The 23,319-nt window shown below is 40.9% G+C and overlaps 1 protein-coding gene across 1 annotated transcript; it reads left to right on the top strand.

The window, feature by feature from the left end:
- Window positions 1–1,712: 1,712 nt before the first annotated feature.
- hk1 (hexokinase 1) lies at window positions 1,713–22,178 on the top strand. Its single transcript, XM_055036346.1, has 21 exons — window positions 1,713–2,130; window positions 9,657–9,819; window positions 12,300–12,448; window positions 12,532–12,651; window positions 12,757–12,852; window positions 12,933–13,032; window positions 13,115–13,298; window positions 13,603–13,758; window positions 13,846–13,933; window positions 15,013–15,158; window positions 15,239–15,431; window positions 15,496–15,607; window positions 16,957–17,102; window positions 18,334–18,453; window positions 18,525–18,620; window positions 18,705–18,804; window positions 19,515–19,698; window positions 19,789–19,944; window positions 20,817–20,904; window positions 21,097–21,242; window positions 21,762–22,178. Exons 1-21 carry the CDS (start codon window positions 2,068–2,070, stop codon window positions 21,913–21,915), a joined length of 2,760 nt encoding a protein of 919 aa, XP_054892321.1. The 5' UTR covers window positions 1,713–2,067; the 3' UTR covers window positions 21,916–22,178.
- Window positions 22,179–23,319: the final 1,141 nt, after the last annotated feature.

Here is a 23,319-nt window from a genome sequence, read left to right on the forward strand (position 1 = left end):
CTGTTCTGTTCCCTTTCTTTACAAATAGTTTTTCAACCTTTCAAGTAAATACAAAGAAACAAAAATGTAAAATTTTTGAGGATTTCCCCAAAAGGCTCCTTTACGCTTGTGTTGCGACATTTCTTTCAAGCTGAAGGTGTTTGGATCAATGGTAAGATCCACAAAAATGTGATCATTGGTCAGACGATTCTTTTCAGAACGCAAAGATTGCAGAAGCTGCATCACTGCTTTTCACTTTCTGCATTAGGATAACAAGCCCAGACAGGCTGGCAGGGAGAGTTTTAATTAGTGCAGCAGAAAATACAAGTCTCTGACATGTAGTAGGTAGACGTTACACTCAAAGTGCAAGAAAATGTGGAAGAATTTTATTTCAGGGAACTGGCTTTCTCAAACAATTCTTGGCATTTTTGATGCACAGTCACACCTTTGCATTGATTTTATAATAAAAACTTCAAGCAAAGCCTGAACCAAACTGCTGTGTGGGGAATGTCAGGATTGAATGGACGTCGCTCTGCAGCCCCATTACGAGGAAAGCACTGGTTTTCCTTTGTTACGAAGGGCGTCCAGAGAACAGACAGTCCTTGTTTGGAAGGTGATGTAGTGTCTATCTCAGAGGACTGTGGAGCCTGAAAGTGGCCATATATGAAGTGCTGAGTCACTCTGACCCCACAGTGTTCCCTTGTAGAAAGCAGGTGCTTTAAAACACCTGCAGGCACAGGTAAGTGCTCCTCTTTTGGCCATTCTGCATTCATGCTGAAGAGAAAAGCAATAAAAACACCCATCAATAATGTTTTGCCAACAGCTGTTGTGTAAACAGAAAACCAAAATGGCAGTCGTACACACACAAACCAAATCATAAATTATAAATCAGACCATCAGCAGATTGATACAGAACAAAAGTCAAGCTGTTAGGAAATAAAAGAAATAAACTGCAATCACACAATGTTATTTATTTGACAAGTGACAAGTGTTTTATTGTCACCATGTGCATGCTGAGTTTGGGAGATTGCTGCAAAGTTAACAACTCAATGCAAAGAACTGACCTCTGACCCAACATGCTTATTCAAAGTTTACAAATTAAAATCAACTTGACGTTATCGTTTCATAAGACTGAATTGAAAGTCAGTGGGTACAGAAGCACATGGGTAGTTAAAACCCCATTAATACAGTCCTAAATTGATTTCTCCAGCCCCTTGCGCTGTTTGAGGGAAAGATTTAGTAATCAGATTGGTTTTTTTGTGTTTTTTTTTTTTTTTTTTTTTGCTGAAGTGGCCTTCTGAATATCACAAAGCCTCATCTGAACTTTGTATCTCCTAAAACAGGGAAACGCATAAACTGCTCTAAATCAGCATCTTTGTTCCCAAACAGCAGTGAAGCTATCAAGAAAACTTTATCTCTTCCTTTTTTGACCTTGACTGGAACTCAAAGAGTAAATGAGCAGGGAGCTAAAGTTTCCCCCTCACTTCCTCACATCCTGCTGTTGAATAACTAAAGAATTACACGCCGCTTCTGGTAATATACGGCAGTACGTGGTGATTCATTGTCGTACTACAACATGCTAACCAGAATGTAGCTTCCTGGAAACTAAACTTTCCTCCTGACCTTCCTCTGTTCCTCCTCCTTCCTCCTCCATCACTTGAGTCCGCCTCAGCAGCCAATCAGAGCGCAGAGCTGAGGCCGCAGCACCGCCCCCCTCCCCCCAACCTCCCCACCGGAGTCATCCGCGGCACAAACCAAATGAGCTTAGAGAAAGTGGGCCGTCTCTGCGCTCTGCGTGGCCCTTCCTGCTTCAGCCTCAACTTTCTGCCTCACTCGTGTTTCCTGGCTTCATCTTTCTCACACAGAGGAGCTCGAAAAGTGTCCGGCTGCTTTAGAGCCACAACGGACTGGAGTCGGGATTTGTCCTCAAATCTTCCGCGCTGGGAAATAGAACTCGAAACCGAAGTTTAGTTAGGTCTTTCAAAATAGTTTTTGTTTAAATTTACTTGCGTGGGTTTTGGGTAGGAAGCGGAGACAGGAGTCTCTGAGTTGGTCTGTATGAGTGTTTGAGAAGGAAAAAGCCGCAGGATGATCGCCGCTCAGTTACTAGCCTACTTCTTCACAGAGCTGAAGGATGACAAAGCTAAAAAGGTGAGTCTGTTTCTCAATCATTCATTCTTAGTGTTAGTCCGATGGATGCTGGGAGGAGAACACACACACACACACGTGTCCATCTTGCCTCTACACATCAGCACTGCTTTGAAATGCGGGGCTCAATCAGGGAACACCGACTGAAAAGTTGGTGAAAACCCTCCCGACCGTTGGAGATCATTTGCATCCCCAACGTGGCCCGGCGAGACGTGACGAACCGCACTGTTTGGGTGGCACACATGACTGAAGCCGTGATGTAAAGCTGGGAGGTGTGGCTCCCAGCTTTACATCAAGGAGCAGGAAGTGAGTGACCTGGAGAGCAGAGCTCAAGGATGAGGAGGCAGCTCACCGTTTCAGGGTCGGCGAGTTTCTTTTGTTCACCCGTTGAGATGGAAGGGATTCAGATCCAGATCTGTTCTCCGGGTCGTGTGTGTGAACAGATCAAACTTTTACCGGCTGATGCCGACGTGCTGTTGCCTTTTGGGTCCAACCTGCTCATGCTGATTTTAGCCAGTTTAATATCAATAATTATAGATTAGTTGTTTGCATTGAATAACTGAAATACTGCCAAACCGGTGGCTTGATCTTTCTGGTTTTGTTTTTAAGCAGATATGAGTGACGGTGGTAAAACCTTAAACTGCTGCTGCGCAAGTTACTCCTCATGTTGTTGCTAAGTAACAACCTGGGGAGTTGTTAGGTTGTTGCTAGGTAACAAAAGAGTGAGTGAATTAGTTGATTCCACCAACCTTGCTTAGCTGGGCGCAAGAGGTTGAGCGGCTGGTTTTCCCTCTGCCTACATCTCCCAGAATGCTGTGCGGTTCTGAATCGGAATATTCTATGTATTGAATATTCTATCTGATGTATTATCGATTCATATTGATCACGTGTCTATCGCAATATTGATTTATTGTCCAGCCCAATAACACACAAATACGTATTCATAGAGCTGAACATGACCTTGTGATATTATTGGCTCCTGCATTGATGCTGTTTGTCACAACTGACTCAAATTTGCTTAGTTTTATTGGAGGTTTTCCTCACCAAGGGTCCTCAATATTAGGAAAACAATCATTTACACTGTTACAAATGCATACTTTATTATCTCTGTACACAAATTACTGAAAATATAAGCTCCTGATAGATGGGTTTGAATTTTAAAAAAAGAGGAAAATTAGAACATAAATTCCTGTTTACATCGTAAGTTTAAAGCCGTTTAAAAAACAAAAACAAATGGCATTCACGGGCACAAGAAATACAGTTTAATTGCTATAAGTTTGCTTTGTTTTATATAAAGTTGCTCGTTTGGATTTGATTGATGTCAGCGTCTGCCAGATGAAGGGCAGATTTCTAGCAATTTCATGGACTACTAGGTGCAACATCAACATGTGCTTCCACCTGTAGAATATTTAATAGTTCAATTATGATATCTGCTATTGACCCATATTTCCCTCACTTTTTTTATATTTCCACCATTCTCATTAGCTACAGCGTCTCCATCACTAAAATGTATACCATGTCTGAGCATCTCAATAAGAGTCCTGTCAGAAATAACAGCAATTTGAACGTGTTGCACCTGGAATAAAAACTCAAATAACCTCACAGGTATCCCGTCTTTGTAATCTTTGAAATCTGCTCCATATTTGCGATTTAGCACAGATCTGATGAAGTGAAGCCAACACTCGAAATACTAGGAAACAACTTTATTTGCAGATCAACGTGTTTTGGCTTGTGGCCTTCATCAGGGTCAGACATAGAAAATAAATTCATTCTGGGTTGTTGGGGTGTTTGTAAATATCCACTACTCTGTACATTTTTATACAATTAATCCACCATCTGTGGTGGGTATTTGTACTTTAAGACTTGATAAATACCAGTGGGTTTACTTTCTGTTTGCTTGAATCCAACAGTAAGTGACCAGATCATTCACATTGAAATAAACCTCCCAATCAGTTTTTAACATGATCCAAAGAGTGTGCTGATGCATTCAGTGCCTGAAAAAAGTAGGAGCTTGTAGTTTTTATATTTTTAAACAACAGATAATTGTTTTAGTCTTTGCTTAGAGCTGATTTAGGGAAATGTTTCAGTTTTGCACACAGATATAAGATCTGTGTTGCTTTCTTTTCAAAAGAAAAAAAAAACAAAGAGAGGCAATGGATAACATTCCTTCAAAGTCAGTGCATCTATAATGCATGAATGTTGTGAATGATGAATGATGCTGCTTTTAAGTGTCAGTCCTTTATGCATAACTTGCTGGGTAAAAACTAACTGGACCAGTTTTATCTGATTTTCCAGCATGGTAGACGTGTGTGCGCACGGGTGTGTGTATGTAGGCTATTGTAGATCTAATACTCCCTCTGAGTTCCCGTAAAACCAGGCATAAAACTAATATTTATTCTTATTTTAGCCAGATTTTACATCAAAACTTTGCTTTCTCTGACTCCTTTGAGTCACGCATTGTCTCTTTAAGGTTTCTGAATGACGTCACCAATAGTCTCTCTCTTTTTCTGTATGCGTAAAAAAAAAAAGTTTGCACATGCTACGTCTGTTTTTACCTCTATATTTGAGAAAGGCGGCCCTCGCGGCTGCCTTTCTCAGATCCTGCCCTGTGGAGGCGAAACAGCCCTCATCTGCAGCCGGAGCCTGATCTAACACATCACGTCTCCCTCCCTTCTTTACTCCTGCTCTCTTCCTCTCTCTGCCTCCCTAAAATAGGCCAGCTTTGAACCATGTGACCACAGGTGACAGCAGAGGGCTTATGCCTGCCATAGCGATCGGCAGGTGTGTTGCCAACGTGGAGTTTATCTGGGCCTCAATTATCAAAAAGATTTTAAAAAAAAACTTCTCCAGCTCAAAAACTAAAACTGGGAAATGTTTTGCTTAAACATCTTTTGCAAAATTGAGTTAAAGTTGAAGTTTGAACGGTCTTATTTTTCTAAAAGTATTTAGAATATTGAGGTTCTTCATGTTGAGTCTGCTGCGCTGACCTTGTCTGACTTCCTGATACTCTGCTAGTTCCCATCTGAAACGGCGGCTCACCATGTCTGCATGTGTGTGTGTGCGTGTGTGTGTGTGTGTGTGCGTGTGCGCGCTTAAATTGGGATAAGGGACCGTACAGAAGGGGGCAGTGTGGAGGTCAGTATTTTTCCACATAGTGAGGCTGTGTGTGTTCGCATGCACCTACACACTCTACGTAGCTGCATTGAGTTTTCCTGAATCCCCGTGTGTGAAGGAGGCGGACGGGGCTTTGTTAAGGAAAAGAATGCAAACAGAATGGAGGATGGGTGGAAGGACTGGGAGGAGGAGTTGTAAAGCAAACTTGAGTTGTGTTAGAGGTGAGTTGAGGGAAAAGCGTGACCTTTCCAAAAACTGTTTGGAGATTCAGTCTCACCTCAGCGAATGTCAAAAGAGGAAAAACTAGGCAGTTTCACCTCCAAGCACAAGATTTATTCTGAGTCTCTATTTGCTGGAGCTTTGTCGGATCAGATGATGCAGTGCTTTAAAACATGCTTATGCATTGGCAAAAAATGCTGAGTCAGAAATGCTGCGGTTCATCCTGAGTCAGGAGCAGATTGGTGGAAACGTATCACTCCTGCCTCTACAAAGTAATATGCTTTCTTTTTTTGAGCTTAATTATTCCCGATTAGCAAATACATTTTACAAACATTTTATAATGTTTGAAATGTTTATAAACACATAATTTCAGCAACTTCAGGTAATACAAACAGCAGTTTTATCATTTTAATTATGTGAAAATGTATCTGCCTTCTCTGGAATAGGTCCTGTCTCACAACCTGAAGTAGGCTGAAAGATTAAAAAAAAAAAAAACACACTCATTGTGTTGCTACCAAGAGAAATTCAAAAACAGATGAGAAACAAAGCGATTGACTTTAAAGGTCTGGAAAGTTTGTCACAAAGTATCTTTATGATCCACAAACTTTAGCTATAAATGTTTTGGAAGGTGTTCATCCCATGAGGTGATTGTATTTTAGAAGAACATCTCCATATCTACAGTAAAACATGGTGATGGTGAGTCGTTCTCTGGCTGCTTCTCTTCTTCCTGCTGTAATTGATGGAACCATAAATTCTCCTCTCCACTTGAAAAACCTGAAGAAAAATATTAGACCTTCTTTGGTTGTGCAGTAGGAAAGTTATCAGAAGCCCACCACCAAGCCCGACCCTGATTGGCTTCAAAATTTAAGGTTTTGGAGTGGTCCAGTCAAAGCCCAGAATTAAATTGAATTTTTTTTTATAAATCTGTAAACCTTGTCAGTTATTAGAGCCAATTGACGTTTTTAGCCAGGCTAAAACAAACAGTCAATCATTTGAAAGGTCTATTTTGTGTTTAATCTGATTATATTTTATTCATTTAAAAATGTTTGGTGATCTGAAACATTTAAATATGACAACAACAAAACTTTGGATACTTTTGCACTGATAACTTCTCATTGCTGTAATAAAAGATCAATTTGGGAAGCTGAGGACACTTTGGTTCAAGTAGGATGCCTTTCTTATTTCCCTGCTTCCCCGTGGAGGACATTGTTATTCTGCAGCCTCTAAACAAGAGGATTAGCTGAGAGAAAGTCCCGTAATGTTAGTTAACTGAAAGCAGAGTTTAAAACCGCTGCTTTTTTATAAGAAGAACATCATAATCATCCAGTTTGAGCACGCTGAAACATGTGCAGTGTGTTTCAGAGCAGTCGTAGCCAGCAATAATGATTTCATTATTGAATTATTATGATGTGATGGGAGTTGTAGTGGTTGGCATAAACAGTTGCCAACTATAATAGCACAACCATCAAACTTAAGTGGCTCGTTTACGAACAGCAGCTATGTTGAAATAGTCACAACTTCGGAAGAGTTATTTAAAAACAATGTAATCTCAAATAAAGTATCCAGTATGTTATCTGTTCAATAATTTACCAATATGTTAAATAAAGACCAGCATCGGCTGTGACCAACATTAATTAAGACTGATGTATCATGCATCCTAATTATTCTACATAACTTGTGTAACAGGAGAGCACAGCAGTGAGGTTGCTGTTTTGAAATGTAACTTTAAATATCAAAAATATTAAGAAAATGTAATAATTATCTGCTGCATCATAATCTGACACGTTCAACCAAAGAGCTGACTTGCAGCTAAGCTTGATAAATAAATGAAATAAGCTTTACAATTTCCCTTGCGGTGATTCATATTTTAAAAGGGCAACTTTGTTTAGAGAATAAATAACTTGTTTCATTTGTGCGTTCAGTTGTGTTTGGGTTTTATTTCTGTCTTTCTGCTTTTGGTTGTTTTATTTATTTTGGAGATTTGAAATGTTTCCCATTGCAAGTTTATTGCTCTTTCAGATGGCAAAGCTGCATTATTATACCGTAAATTATATCACTAAATTAATATTGTCAAAACAACAATATTATCATTTATCACTATAATTTCAGGGACAATTTAGAAATATTAACAGAAATGAACTGATGTCACAAAAATGTAATGAACTTAGTCAGAAGACACAATGGCAGGTGTGAAATGTCAGAATAAAGCTACTAACGTGATCTGAATGTCAATCTCTTATTGGTTCATTTTGAAGCTAAATGCTAAACCTCTCCTTGCCACTTATCAAAACTGGAATTTATCAAATGTGATGATAATTTTTATATGCCTAGAGTGAAATATAATGGTGGCAACTGGATGTCTTTTGTTTCGGAAACAAGATGTGATTCCTTCTGCTTAAACACTACAGATTGTCATGTACTCTATAACTATAAATCTGTGCTGGTACAGTATTGGAGTCACGTCAGCACATTTACATTAAGCACATTAATTTAACTCCAACAGTCAGTATGACTTGGTTTTTTTTTATCAGTTTGAAGAAGAAGTCAGAGGTGTTTATGACCATATTTAAAGCATATATAAGTTATTTAACACCTACTGTATAATTGGCAGTGAGAAATAGTTTTTACTGAATTCAAATGTCCTGTGTGTTTATCCATTACTCTGTCTGGGGTTTTTCAACCGTTTTAGGGTAATTTTGATGTGCTGCATCCAGAAATCACATTGGTTTTGCTCAATCAGGTCAACTTTCTGGACTATGGATGTAACATGAGCGTCAAAACGCATGACTTGTTCTGACATTTGGATCGGTTTGCTGAGCATCTTGGATCAATGGATGATGAGCAAGGGGAGAGGCGCAATAAGGACAGAAAAGAGACGGAGAATGTAGCACAATCAAGACGTGATGTTCAGTTTACACGTACTTACCCTTAACATTTAGTCAATACACTCTGTTAGAAACCTTTTTTTTTCTCCTAAAACCTCTTCTGGATGTGAAATATTAACGGAAATGAACTGATGATGTCACAAAAATGTAATCAATTTAGTTAGAAGGTACAATTTCTCTGAATCATATTAGAATAAAAGTCTGACCTGATTGAGAAAAGTGGATGTCATTTTTGGATTCAATAGTGGAAAATAGTCCTAATTCAGCTGAAAAAACATGGACAACTTCCAAAAAATATTTTTTTATCCCAGTGTTTTTATTCAGATAAAGCAGTGTTATCGTCATCAATGTGTGTTTTTATTCAGTTCTCTGTCAGGTTGTTATAGCTGTTAGTCAGAAAGGCTGACCTCGCCCTTTAATGGCCAGCTGAATGCTTTGTGATCTATAAAATTGAAATTCCTGTAAACTATTCACAGCCCTCAGAGGCTGTCTTGAAGAGCGTGGTGTTACAGGAAATGGCAAATGTGTAAATTGTGAAACAGGAACTTTCGACATTTCCATTTGACTGTGTTTTTCCCCACATAAAACCAAATGGATACCACAGTGTACACACACACGTCGACTGTAACTGAGATGAATGCTGATTCTTATGATCCTGATTCTCCTTCACCACACATATCACATAAAGTTTGTTGCTTTATAGCAGTGTGTGAAGTAAAACTGAATTTCACCAGAGTTGTTCAACATCCTGTTCCCTAAAAGTCCAGATGACTCTGACGAGGATCAGTGATGACCAGGGAGGGCGGAGCCAGCAGTGGCGCTTTAACGCTACCGGAAACCATGATAGTTACTTTATGGCTCTTTATCAGATGAGTTTGGACTACTACTAATCAGATTAGCTTTTGAATTGCTTTCTCTGTTACTGATTGTTGACTTTTGTCCAACCTATAGAGAATCCCCTTCTTGGTCATGCTGACATGACTGACACATCCTGGACTTTCCTCTCATTATATAATGTTGCAAAATTTGGTGCATTGACTAAAATCTGAGACCAATGGGGCTGAAATGATTTATCAGATTTTTAATGATGATTCCATGATAGAAATAATAACTGACCTGACCCACCAGCAGAAGAACATAGCAGTTGATTTAAGTATCTTTGCCAAGTAGATAAAATTGGTGGTTAAGATCGACATCGCATGTAAAAATCATCACTGATTTCCCAAAATTAGGGAAATTGGCACCGATAATTTGGTGCATCTCTAATTACGACCAGTGATGTAATGATGTTTTCCTGATGTGTGTTTTCAGATTGATAAGTACCTGTATGCCATGCGCTTCTCTGATGAGACGCTGCTGGACATCACCAGTCGCTTCAGAGCGGAGCTGAGCAAAGGTCTGGGCACCGACTCCAACGCCACCGCCTCACTGAAGATGCTCCCAACGTTTGTTCGCTCCATCCCGGATGGAACAGGTGAGTTAGTTCATCTGAGATTAATCGCGATCCGTGCAAATACCTGGGGTCCGTGCCAGGATTATGCTGCTGCTATTTTTACACAGACTAATCTTTCTTGCATTTGTTTACTTTTCAGAATTAAATGCCCGGCTTAAAAACTAAATGTTTTGGTGTCTAGAATAGTCAGGTAGATTTCAATCCTGCTCTTTATGTTTTAGTTGTTTTGATCTGAATCAAGCTAATAAAAGCCTGGTAATCTCCCACAGAGACTGGAAATATTAGTGGGTTCTTGCCTTGCTCTCATCTGGATTGTTGATTCAAAGTGATTCCTGCTCACAGGCATGATAGATTTTTCAGCTGTTTCACGATCAATACCTTGGATCAGGTCATGCCAGTGACGTTTGCATTGAGTCATTGTAATGAGAGCAGTACTGTATAACATACAGTAGTGGACTGAAACGGGAAGTAGGAAATAATATCAAAGCAATTTTAAGTTGACTTATCTATGTAATAAATGTATGTGATTTGTCTAATTTGAAACATTACGTAAAAACGTCTCTTCACAGCTTTCAGTATATTTTACACAATCCAACATAAATATACAGTTCTTAAACCACTTAAAATGATCAGTGTCTCTGATTATACTCTTTATAGCTTTGAATAAAATGAACAGTGTTCTTTTATTCTATGAACCACTCACAGCTGTATCTGAAATACCAAGCAGAAATTTAGTATTTATTTGCAGAAAATGAGAAATGGTGAAAATAATAAACATGCAGTGTTTCAGACCTCAAATAATGCAAAAAAAAAAAAAAAAAAAAAACAACAACAACAATACAAATGTTTTAACTCAGGAAGAGTTCAGAAATCAGTATTTGGTGGAACAACCAGAATGTTTTCAATGGGGTTCAGTGCTGTTGTCTTTTTTCTTGAGCTTTATATGTTATTTTTCACAGCCTTGTTTATGAACAGATGTAAAAATAAAAACTTTGAAGTAGCAAAGGAGAAAATCCTCCTCGTTGACTAGATGATTAATGTCATCTAATGTCAGAGGTTATGAAGCCTCTGGTGATGTTAACCACTGAGTTCAGAACATCCGGGATGCAGTGGCGGAGCTAGACTTTTTTTCAAGGGGTGGCCAAAGGGTGAGCAAGGCTTTATCAGAGGGGTCCATATACAAATGGACCGTTCCACGGAACGAAAGGAAAAAATATTTGTTTCCTTTCGTTCAAAATTAATTAATATAACTAGTGAGGTTATAATTCAAAGCTTTCATATGACATAGCTCCAGTCATTATAAAACTTAATGGTTTTTCACATATTCTTACCACACACATTTCAAGCAAGAGCTGGGAGATATGAAACATTAGAGGGCAGCATGTGCACTAAAACATATGTTAAAAGAATCTGTCTAAAACACGATCTATCAGCACTAGCATGGCTAATATAATAAACGACGCACTATGCAGCGGTGCACAACCATTTTTTTTCTTTTTAGAAATGTATGACAAGAGCCGCCTCTCATTAGGAAGGTAACAGCGGTTACCGCTGAGCGGTAAAATGTTGTAAATACCTGCAAAACTCCTCGACGGTGTAACTCTAAAGCCACGGGTGTGTTTTGGATCAAGCAGGACCCACATGTCAGTTTAACCAATGAACAGCGTCGGGCATCGGGCTGCCTTCAGGGACAGTCAGAAATTACAGTTTTCCTGGCAAATCTTTGCCGATCTCATAAGTATTATATTTTAAAATTACCATTTCCAGTGGGGTGGCAGTAGGGGTGGCAAGGGCTCTGTTGGGGGTGACAAGTGCCACCCCGGCCACCCCTCTGGCTCCGCCACTGCCAGGATGTACTGAATAGTCTGAAGCTGCAAGTCTCCCATCTGCATGTTGGTACATGAAGAAACAGGAATGTTCAGTAACTGCCTTGAATGGAGAATGATCCTACAACAGAACACAGACCGATCCTGTTCTGTTGTTTCACATTATTTTTTGACAAGCGTTGCATAACTTTGATTGCAGAATAGACATATTTTAATAAGACACGCCTTTCTTTACTTTTTGGACTCAGGCAGTTTGTCACATAGTGACCCGTATTTAGCATAACAAGTTTGCAGCTCGCATGATGAATACAGGACGGCTCTGCAAGAAAACCTGTTCAAGGCTCCAAAAGATTTAAGACTTTCCAGCAGGACCAAACTCACAACTAGAACCAGAATAAACCGGTTTAGCTCAAAGTTTAAATGGGCCAGTCAAAGGTTACAGTTTAGAGTTTAATTCAAATAGAAGTTTGAAATCTAAGCATCATTTTCTAAATTGTATTGTCTTATCAATTTAAATTTGAAGAAATATACTTTTGGTTTGTGGTTTTAACCTGAAAAGACTGTTTTGCAAAACCGTACATTTATTTCCTGCAATGTAATCCCTCTCTCTCTCTCTCTCTGTCTCTCCTCCTCTTTTCATTGTCTCTTGTCTTTCCATCATCTCTGAATCGACAGAGAAAGGAGATTTCATCGCTTTGGATCTGGGAGGCAGTGAGTTCCGGATCCTCCGTGTCAAAGTGAGCTACGGGAATAAGCAGACCGTTCAGATGGAGAGTGAGGTCTACGACACGCCGGACGAAATCATGCACGGCAGCGGAACGAGAGTGAGTTCATTTCAAAGACCAGGAACACGAACGCAGCTTCCCTTCCGCTCCCTTCACGTTGTCCCTCTGCTCCTCTCCTCCAGCTGTTCGACCATGTGGCGGAGTGTCTCGGAAACTTCATGAAGAAACACGACATCAAAGACAAGAAACTCCCAGTTGGCTTTACCTTCTCCTTCCCCTGCCGACAGACCAAACTGGACGAGGTAAACATCTGTTAAAGGTGTTGAAGCCGCAGCTGAGACCAGATGTTGAAGATTATATGTTTTGACATCCAATCTGAAATGTTTCTTTTTCATTTTTTTCCCCAGGGATATTTGATAAAATGGACAAAACGCTTCAAAGCCAGTGGTGTGGAAGGGGCGGATGTCGTCCAGCTGCTCAGCAAAGCCATTGAAAAACGAGGAGTGAGTCTCGTTATCATTCCTAGTGGATCGGCCCAGCTATCCGGGAAAAACTCATCCGTATGACGGTTTATTCACTTCAGGACTACGAGGCTGACATCATGGCGGTGGTGAACGACACCGTGGGAACAATGATGACCTGCGGCTTTGATGACCAGCGCTGCGAAGTCGGCATCATCATCGGTGCGGCTTTGCTGGAGCAGGAGGGGGGTGGGCCCGATTATCAGAGTGAGTTAAAGCGCTGGTTCCCTTTTTGTGCCTGCAGGAACCGGCACCAACGCCTGCTACATGGAGGAGCTGCGTCACATCGACCTGGTGGAAGGAGACGAGGGCCGCATGTGCGTGAACACCGAGTGGGGCGCGTTCGGGGACGACGGCAGTCTGGAGGACATCAGGACACAGTTTGACATCGAGATAGACCGAGGTTCTCTCAACCCCGGCCAACAGCTGTGAGTTAGTCCTTCAGGGCGGTTGTCTTCACACAGCAGTTACTGTTAAAACAGCTCAACTATCTTAAGGCATCAAATTACAAAGTCAAATATTTTTAAATATACAGGATTTTTTTAACGACTTGATTGAGCTATAAAATGACACAAGTACTTCCCCTGCAATTCTGGAAGAAAACGCTGTTCAAGAATAAAAAAAAGAAAAGCTCTGAAAGTTTGTGGTTGTCACTGAAGGAAAGATGAGACGGTTGAATTATTATAACACTATTAGATATTAAAAACAGCTGTGTTTTTCTGTGTCCTGCAGTTTTGAGAAGATGGTCAGTGGGATGTACATGGGGGAGCTGGTGCGCCTCGTCCTAGTGAAGATGGCCCGGGAGGGGCTGCTGTTCGAGGGGAGAATCACTGCAGAGCTTCTGACCAAAGGCACACTTCCGACCAAACTCGTCTCATTAATGGAGAAGTAAGTCCACAAAGTAACTCTACAAAATACCTGTCGTTGTAGTAAACTAACATATTAAATCTCTCTCTAACCTTTGCTTTTGTTTAGGAGTAAGGAAGGTATAAGCAAAGCAAAAGAGATTTTAAGTCGACTTAATTTGGAACCGACTCTAGAGGACTGCCTCGCTGTACAGCATGTGGGTATTTTTGCAAAAAAAAAAAAATTGCATAACGTCACTTTGTAGGTGAATCAGCATATACAGTTCATTTAAAAAAAATCAAACAAAGTATCTGATAAGTTCTGCCAGGAAACACTTTAAAACTGCAGGATGATGAGCCGAAATGTAATGATAACAGAAAAATGGTTTACCAGACTCAACCTGAACCGTCCTCTGTGAATCCAGGACTCTGGACCCTCTACAGCACATTTCAAACTGGAGGCGTGTGGGCCAAATCCAGCCCATGGCAACTGTTTATGTGGCCCTCAACATTCTAAAGCCGGGGCATCAAAACCTTTTGTCACATTTGTCAAAATCGTGACTCAAAAGAACTCGCGGCTCAAAAAGATGAGAACAAAAGCCAAAGTAAAGCAAATAAAGTCATAGAATTTTTTTTATTGTTTGGTGGTTTTTTTTAGAAAAGGTAGTTTACTCATTATGGATCTCAAACATAAAACTATTATTCCAGGCTTACTGTATTTCAAAGGAATTTGGTAGCACTTTATTTGAAGGTGTGTGAATAAGACTGACATGACTCTGTCATAAACACGATATAACATCTGACATAACCATGGAGAAGTCTTTATCAATACTTTCATCCTGATTTAAAAATAAAAGTCCATTTGGACAGGCCAAATTTCTGTCATTGTCAAATTGCTTTTGGGGGGTCCACACAAACTCAGTCCAAGGGCCGCAAATGGCCCCCGTGCCACACTTTGGTCACCGCTGCTTTAGAACGCCATGAAAATCAAATCAGATTTTTGCATAGTGTCAACTTACAATGTAAAATATGTTAAATATCAAATTTGTACTGAAACGCAATCACTCTTTAACAGCTTGTTAACAGGTAGTTTATCAATACATTTAACCGGCCCTTTAAGGATATTTACAATGCTGAAGTGGCCCAAATATAATAATGAGTTTGATACCTAGTTCTACAAGAATCCTTCTCTGGTTTTGCATCAATTGTGTGTAGTAGATGTTCATTTGAAGGATTTTTCACACATGCACTCAGCTGCTACATGAGCGTTCTGCTTTCTTTGGTTTTGATCCTCTAGATTTGTTCCATCGTCTCTCATCGCTCCGCCAACCTGGTAGCTGCTGCCCTGGCCGGCATCCTGCTGCGTCTGAAGGAAAACAAGGGAGTGGCGCGACTCAGAACCACTGTGGGCGTCGACGGCTCTCTGTACAAGACGCACCCGCAGTGAGTGTGTTGATACACACACCCTCAGTGTATATGACAGATTATACAGACAGCGGCTGATGTTCTCTGTCCGCTTGAAGCTACGCTCGCCGCCTCCATAAGACCGTCCGACGTTTGGTCCCCGACTGCGACGTCCGGTTCCTCCTGTCGGAGAGCGGCAGCGGGAAAGGAGCTGCCATGGTGACGGCAGTGGCCTACAGGCTCGCCGAACAGACCCACGAAATCGAAAAGATTATGTCCAAGTTCCGCATGACGACGGAGCAGCTGCTGGAGGTGAGGAGAGAGTCCCGCCGCCGTCTGCGATCCATTTGGTTGGCTGATGTTTGTGTTGTTTTAGGTGAAAAACAGAATGAGAGCAGAAATGGAGAAAGGCCTTTCGAAAAGCACACAGGACGTCGCCGTCGTCAGAATGCTGCCCTCGTTTGTCCGTAGCACACCTGACGGCACAGGTAATGCTCACTCACAGCTTCGACATAGTCAATTAATCTGTCGTTTATTCTCATGGATGCAGATATTGCCATATTCTGCTGACTAATACCGACACGTAAAAACCTCAACTCTGCTCAGCTTAACTTCAGTTTGGAGCTAATCTGACTATTTCTTGGATTAACCAATTAACAACTGGAGCTTGAGGGTCCTGCAGTATCTTGGCTGTGCCAAGGACTGCACATTTCTGGACTGAGATGTCTGATGTTGTTCCTGGGATCTGTTGTAGCCACTGCTCCAGTTTGGGGGTTACTGCCCCGAGGGCCCCGATGACCACAGGCACCACTGTGGTCTTCACCTTCCAGGCCCTCTCCAGTTCTTCCCTGAGGCCCTGGTATTTCTCCAGTTTCTCGTGCTCCTTTTTCCTGATGTTGCAATCACTTGGTATTGCTACATCTACCACAACGGCTTTCCTCTGTTGTTTATCCACTACGACAATGTCTGGTTGGTTCGCCATTACCATTCTGTCTGTCTGGATCTGGAAGTCCCACAGGATCTTAGCTCTGGCGTTCTCCACCACCTTTGGGGGTGTTTCCCACTTTGATCTCGGGGTTTCCAGTCCATATTCTGCACAGATGTTTCTGTACACTATGCCTGCCACTTGGTTATGTCGCTCCATGTACGCTTTCCCTGCCAGTATCTTGCACCCTGCTGTTATGTGCTGGACTGTCTCAGGGGCCTCCTTGCACAACCTACACCTTGGGTCTTGTCTGGTGTGGTAGATCTGGGCCTCTATTGCTCTGGTGTTTAGGGCCTGTTCCTGGGCGGCCAGGATGAGGGCCTCTGTGCTGTCCTTGAGTCCAGCTTTTTCCAGCCATTGGTAGGATTTATTGATATCAGCCACTTGGGTTATTTGCTGGTGGTACATCCCATGTAGGGGCTTGTCCTCCCATGATGGTATCTCTGGCACCTCAACCTCCGTTCCCTGTTGTCTGATCTGACCTTGATTTTAGCCTCTGACAAAAGGCTTTTTGTGTCTGTAGCTTCAATTAGCAGCCAATTAATTACTAAATTAGTTGACGATTCTTTTCATAATCAATCATGATTAATATGATTGTTTCAGCCTTACTACACAGAACTACTCAAATGAATTAATTAACGTATTAATTCGATTTAGCATGAGCTCATACCTCTCATACTTTCTGTTAAACTTTTATCAACTTTAAACTTTAAAATTTTTAAATCCAAAACTTTACAAGGTACCAAGTCTGTGATCAAGTTTTAATTTCTATTTTTTAATGCTGAAATCTTTGTGCCGTTTATCTGTTTTTGCTGCTTGTTTGTTCATTCTTACATTTCCACGCGCGTGCAGAGAATGGCGATTTCCTGGCTCTGGATTTGGGGGGAACCAACTTTCGAGTTCTGCTGGTCAAGATTCGCTCCGGAAAGAAATCAGTGGAGATGCACAACAAGATTTACGCAATTCCTTTTGAAGTGATGCAGGGCACAGGAGAAGAGGTGAGATTCCTGAGGGGAGCCAAGGATTGATGAAAAGCTTTAGCCTCGATTCCTGTTTACCAGATCATACTGGGAGGATTAAGGGACTGGGAACAGGATGACTGCTGGTTACAATATAAAGGCTGGAAGGAAAACTGACAACACAGATAAAGTGATTGGTTCAGTTTAGGATCAAGTTAACAATCTTTAAAGCTTAGATTTGAACTTAACAGATTTGCACTGGCTGAAGCTAATCTGCTTCCTCCTTAAGTCTTCCTCACCCTCACTCCTCACTCCTGGGACGAAGGCTGTGAATCTCAAGGTGGATTGAGATTCACAGCTTGAGATTTAGTGGAAACTAAAAAGCGTCAAACATATTTCCACCATGTGTTTAGACCTTTAAAAACCTTTTCCCTGGGTTTACAGTATTTTTTCCCTGTTAATTTTTGTTAGTGTACTTATTGTGTGTAACCTGAGTCACAGTGAGATTAAATTAGTGATTGAGTTATTTAACAGTGAATAACTGTTTATTTACTGTGTTGTGAAATTTTTTTTTTGCTCCATTTACAGATTTCTGATCTTTTTGTTTGTTTGTCATATTTAAATGTTTTAGATCATCAAAATAACTTTAATATTAGTCATACATATATAATCAGAGTTAATACGCAATGTAATTTTCCATTGATGATTTAATTAAGGGAAAAAATAAATGTAAACTAACTGGGCTTTATGGGATAATTATAGACCTACAAGTTCATTACCAACCTGAGGAATCAATAAATCATTTAAACAGAATCTGTCTGACTGCGTAACATAAAAGATGCAAAAAGCATCTATAAACACTTTCCAGAACCACCTAAAGTGCATTTTTCACCCACATCAGACGCCTTTGGATCGTTTCTCTGTCCTGTTCTGAGATAGCCTTCATCTTATTTCTGTATCAATTGGCTCCGCTTAAGGACTGCCAGCGGCGCCCTCTGCTGGACAGGAGCTAAATTCAAAACAGTAAAAAAAGGTGTAAATGTACATCATGGGAACTAATTCATCATCTAATAAACCATTATTGTATTTTCTGAAATGATCTTGTCTGATATTAGAACATTTTCTGATCTGAAAATTGTTTCACTGCATTGTATAGCCACCTCACATATGAAAAGGTGTGATTTGCTCAGTAGGAAAGCTGAAATAACTTTGAAAACATGAAGCTTTTTCATCAAGTTCTGTACATTTATAATAACTTCTCCTGCTGCAGCTGTTCGATCACATAGTGCACTGCATCAGCGACTTCCTGGACTACATGGGGATGAAGACGGCATGTCTTCCTCTGGGCTTCACCTTCTCCTTCCCCTGCCGACAGACGGGTCTGGATGCTGTGAGTAAAGCATCTCCTTTGTTTGCTCCAGAGTCGCTGAGCAGTTCATGACGCTCCTCTTCTGCATGCAGGGCATCTTGTTGAATTGGACCAAAGGCTTCAAGGCGTCAGGCTGTGAGGCTGAAGACGTTGTTGGACTGCTGAGGGACGCCATTAAGAGAACCGAGGTAAGATTTGAAAATGAGCAGCTTTCGGTTTACAGCTGTAGTTTAAAGTGTAGCTTAGCACGATGGGTCGGGCTACTTCCTCAGGAGTTTGAGCTGGATGTGGTGGCCATCGTCAACGACACCGTGGGAACCATGATGACCTGTGCCTACGAAGAGCCCACCTGTGAGGTTGGACTCATTGCTGGTTAGTAACTGTTATGTATCGAGTCCAAGGCTGCGTTCACACTGCAGCTTGAAGTGATCCAATTCTAATTTTTTTGACAAATTGGATTTTCTTTGTTGCGGTCGTTCACACTTCCGAATATACAAGGCTTGTTTATGATCTCCAGCAGGAACTGAAAACAGCCTGAAAGTGTCCCGCATGCACAGTAGAGGGCGCAATAACAATAACACATAGCCCTCTATGTGTGACGTTATTGCGTTCTCAATGTTTTCCCAACCGCCAGAAAAAGAAGAAGTAGTGCTATGTGTTGGCGGAAGTAAACGTGGATGCTAATGGTGAAGCATAGCTTACGATTTTTCAGTTGTTGTCATACCAACACATTGACAACTTAATCCTCATTATCGTCCATCTTGGATGTTGTTTTTCTTCCTGCTTGCTGGTATCAGGATACAGAATAGTGACGTCTGTCGAGTATCAGTGATGTCCGGGTCGGATAAATGCGACATTAGATCACATTTGAACCAGATATATATCGGATATCCAAGTGGCCTGGGTCGTATTCGAAGAAAATCCAACCTGTGTTGTTCAGACTTAATAAGATAAGATTCAGGTCACATTAAGGCAAAAAAAAATTAAAACTGGGTCACTTCAGGCTGCAGTGTGAACGCAGCCGAAATGACCGATGTCCATCTCCCTGCGCTGCGTCGGCTTCAATGTGCGTCTGGCCGCAGGAACCGGCAGTAACGCCTGTTACATGGAGGAGATGAGGAACGTTGAGATGCTCGACGGTGATCAGGGACGCATGTGTATCAACATGGAGTGGGGAGCTTTCGGAGACAACGGTTGCCTCGACGACTTCAGTACGGAGTACGACCACGCCGTGGATGACCTCTCTCTCAACGTAGGAAAGCAAAGGTGATCAGAAACATTTCCATCCTCCCCAGAAACACTCGCCGATGTTTTCAGTTCTGGAGCGTTTTTACACGCTTGTGTTTCACGTTCCAGATATGAGAAGATGATCAGCGGCATGTACCTTGGTGAGATCGTGAGGAACATCCTCATAGACATGACCAAGAGAGGCTTCCTGTTCAGAGGGCAGATCTCTGAAGCCCTGAAGACCCGAGGCATCTTTGAAACAAAGTTCCTCTCACAGATCGAGAGGTAAGACACAAGCAGCCTGTCTGTGGGTTTCTATCTGCAGGAGCTGCAGATATATTACTATATTCCGAGAAACAAATATAAAGGACGTTTGTGGTGCAGAAAACATTTCAGGGTTTGGTTATGACTCGACGATGCATCAATAAACAAACACGTGATCAATATCAATAGAGATTACGTCTAAAACAATGTTCAATAATTTCTCCTAACTCTCTTCATTTCTCCTGAAGTCAAAACAGTTGCCGCTTTCTCTTTGGTTGCCTAGCAACAGCTGACTCGCTCTTTGGTTGCCTAGCAACAGCCTGCTAAGTAACGTGCACTGCAGCAGTTTCAGGTTTTGCTGCTGCGATTCGAAACGGATTAAAAGTAAAAAGAACACTTGCGTGAAGTGAAAAGAGAACATGACAACAACTTCAGAGGAAACTGTGGGTAAAACGGGAAACGTGACATCAAGAGTTTGGAAGCGTTTTAGACGTTTAAACAAAAAGCAAACTAAACAATAATAGGGTTTTCCCCAGAAACCTCGGTAAGCCCAGAGGTCGGGGTGCCAGGGCAGCCATTCGTTCAGCGGCCTGCCGTGCTTTTGACTTAAAAAATGTTTAAAGTTGACAGGAAATTTGAAAATATCACTGTATTTTGATGAATTTTTCAATACCAACAATAAGGTCTTAAAAAAGGCAAAAGTTTTTAAAAAGCTCAATTAAATTAGCAGTGCTTTTGCCTGATGGGGGCACAAGTAAAGCCTGGTGGCCCGCCAGGCTTATAATAAACTGGGAGAAACCCTGGATAAATATTGATATTGAGAGATATTAAACACTGTCATCCAACTCCAGGTTTGGTCCATTTAAATTAATCATAATGTTTTGTGTCTTCAGTGACGGGTTGGCTTTGCTGCAGGTGAGATCCATCCTGCAGCATTTAGGACTGGACAGCACCTGTGATGACAGTATCATCGTCAAAGAGGTAAGGTGAACAACAGGAAGCTTCATTAAAGAACTAAATGTCTCAGTCATGTACTCAAACCGAGAATCTGCAGACAGACCTGTGTGTATTTTCTAGGTTTAAACATCGATGTCCTCATTCTGTTGCTGCGAAGAGCGGCAGCTGGTCCGATGTGTTAGATGTTGCAGTGATGATGAGGCTCTGTGCCGGCAGGTGTGTGGAGCGGTGTCGCGGCGCGGCGCTCAGCTGTGCGGGGCCGGGGTGGCGGCTGTCGTCGAGAAGATACGGGAGAACCGGAAACTGGAGCACCTGAAAATCACTGTGGGAGTGGACGGCACACTCTACAAGTTACACCCACAGTAAGTGTGACATAACGAAGCCTTGAATCAGATTAATTGTGATTATTTAGATGATAATCAACCGGTTTAACATTTGATTAATTGTTAAGTGAAGTATACAAAACAAAAGAACAACAAACTCAGAGCAGCAATGAAGCCAAAATGGTACAAAAATATATACGTTGTATTTAAGATATGTGATGTTCAACCCAGAATTATGCCTATCACAATAGACAATAAATCAATAATCAATTGCACAATAAATGAAAAGAAACTCATCTTCATTTGCCTGATTTATTATTATTCTCTCTTCTTTCTCTTTTTACTAAAACTTGAATGATAAAAGTCTTAAATCTGGTGCTTTGAGCTCAACTAACACAAATAATTTTGTTTACAGATGCTTCACAGTTCATTTTATTTGTTGTTTCTGTTGTTTTCTTTATTTATTTTGTATATTTAAAATGTTTTCCAGCTCCAGTCTTTAAATGTTCGCTATGAACCAGTAAAACTGATCGTCACATGTCTGGTGTTTCTGCCCAGTTTCTCTCGGATCATGAAGCAGACGGTCAAAGATCTGGCCCCGAAGTGCAACGTCAACTTCCTGCTGTCTGAAGACGGCAGCGGCAAAGGAGCCGCTCTGATCACAGCGGTGGCCTGCCGCATGAGGAAAGAGGTCAAGAGTAAAAAGAAATAACTACATATCAGGCAGCTTATGGCTTTCAGTCCACTGCTACCGTCCTCAGCGCTGCACACTCCAGCTGCTGCTTCATCCATGTGTCTTCCTGAGACAGAAGGGGGAACGTCGGCCTCTCTCTCTGCTGTTCGGCAGGAGAGGTGATTCATTCTGATTAAACTCTGCCTATCAGCATCCGGCCTCTTTAGGCTGTAATTTTGTGATTTCAAAGGTTAACCATAATTAATTATAAGCATAAAAACGTCTGTTGAAACATAAATAAATCTAATAATAATAATAATAATTTTATATATATATATATATATAGATATATTATATATATATATAGATATATATATATATAGATATATATATATATATATCTATATAGATATATATATATATATATTGCTCCTCTGTCTCCACCTGGTGGATTCCTCTTGTTACTGCAGTCTGGCAACTTTCCCATCAGCTTTATTACACATCCAAAACTTTAAGCAGTTCAAACCAAAGTGGGTCAGTTTGGAGCTATTACTATACAGGTTGATTTAAAGAGATCTGATGGAGTAGAAATATGTGTGGAGAAGAAAGGGAACATTTGTGCTTCAGGTTTTAATGGCTCTCCCAGATATGAGGCAGTGTGTTCAGCATTGTTATTTATTTTAGTATTATGTTGAAGAATTTTACTGCTGCACATATGACGCGCACACAACTTGCCACTGACTAATTTCTCCTCGCTGAATTTTTCCTGTGCACAAAAACCTTCGTGTCTCTCTGGCTGCAGAGTTTTTCTGTAGCCAGATGTAAACAATTTCTGCTGCTGGTGCTAATCGCAGCTGCTAGAAAATCCGCAAGAGCAAAGTGCCAACGCAGTGGGAAAAAAATAACCAAGCTGTGCAACATACATATATGATATATAAATGTACCCCCACTTTATAAAGTAGATTTTTTTTTTTCTTCGAAAAGTCTCAGGAAAGTTTTACGGTTGTGTGACTCTTTGACCAAAAGCAAAAAAATACTTGGATATTTAAAAGTGTGCATTTTCCACTGTAGAAACTGTCCAGATATTTGATCAATTGTTCAAAAATCTGACTCTATAAGTGGAACTTTTTCTGTTTTCTGTTCTGTTGGATGAGTTTTGCCAGTTCTCAGGCTGCGTTCCTGTCCTGTTGTCTGTCTGCAAGCTCCTGTGAGACATCCAGGTGTTTTTCTTACTGTGGTCTGTAAAACCCAGACTGGACATGTTGCACATTGTCAGTCTGACTCTCAATAAATTGAACCTCGTTTCATCTGAAGCAGCGGTTTTCTGTTAATATTTGCTCAATCGGTTTCATTTAATTTAATTCCATTTTTAACATCAATGTTTTGACACAAAGATTGTAAAGAGAAAGCAAAATGGGAAACGGGTTTTCAATTTTTCCAAAT

Source organism: Poeciliopsis prolifica, unplaced genomic scaffold (assembly GCF_027474105.1).
Source record: "Poeciliopsis prolifica strain line A6 unplaced genomic scaffold, Auburn_PproV2 SCAFFOLD011, whole genome shotgun sequence".
Taxonomy (NCBI): domain Eukaryota; kingdom Metazoa; phylum Chordata; class Actinopteri; order Cyprinodontiformes; family Poeciliidae; genus Poeciliopsis; species Poeciliopsis prolifica.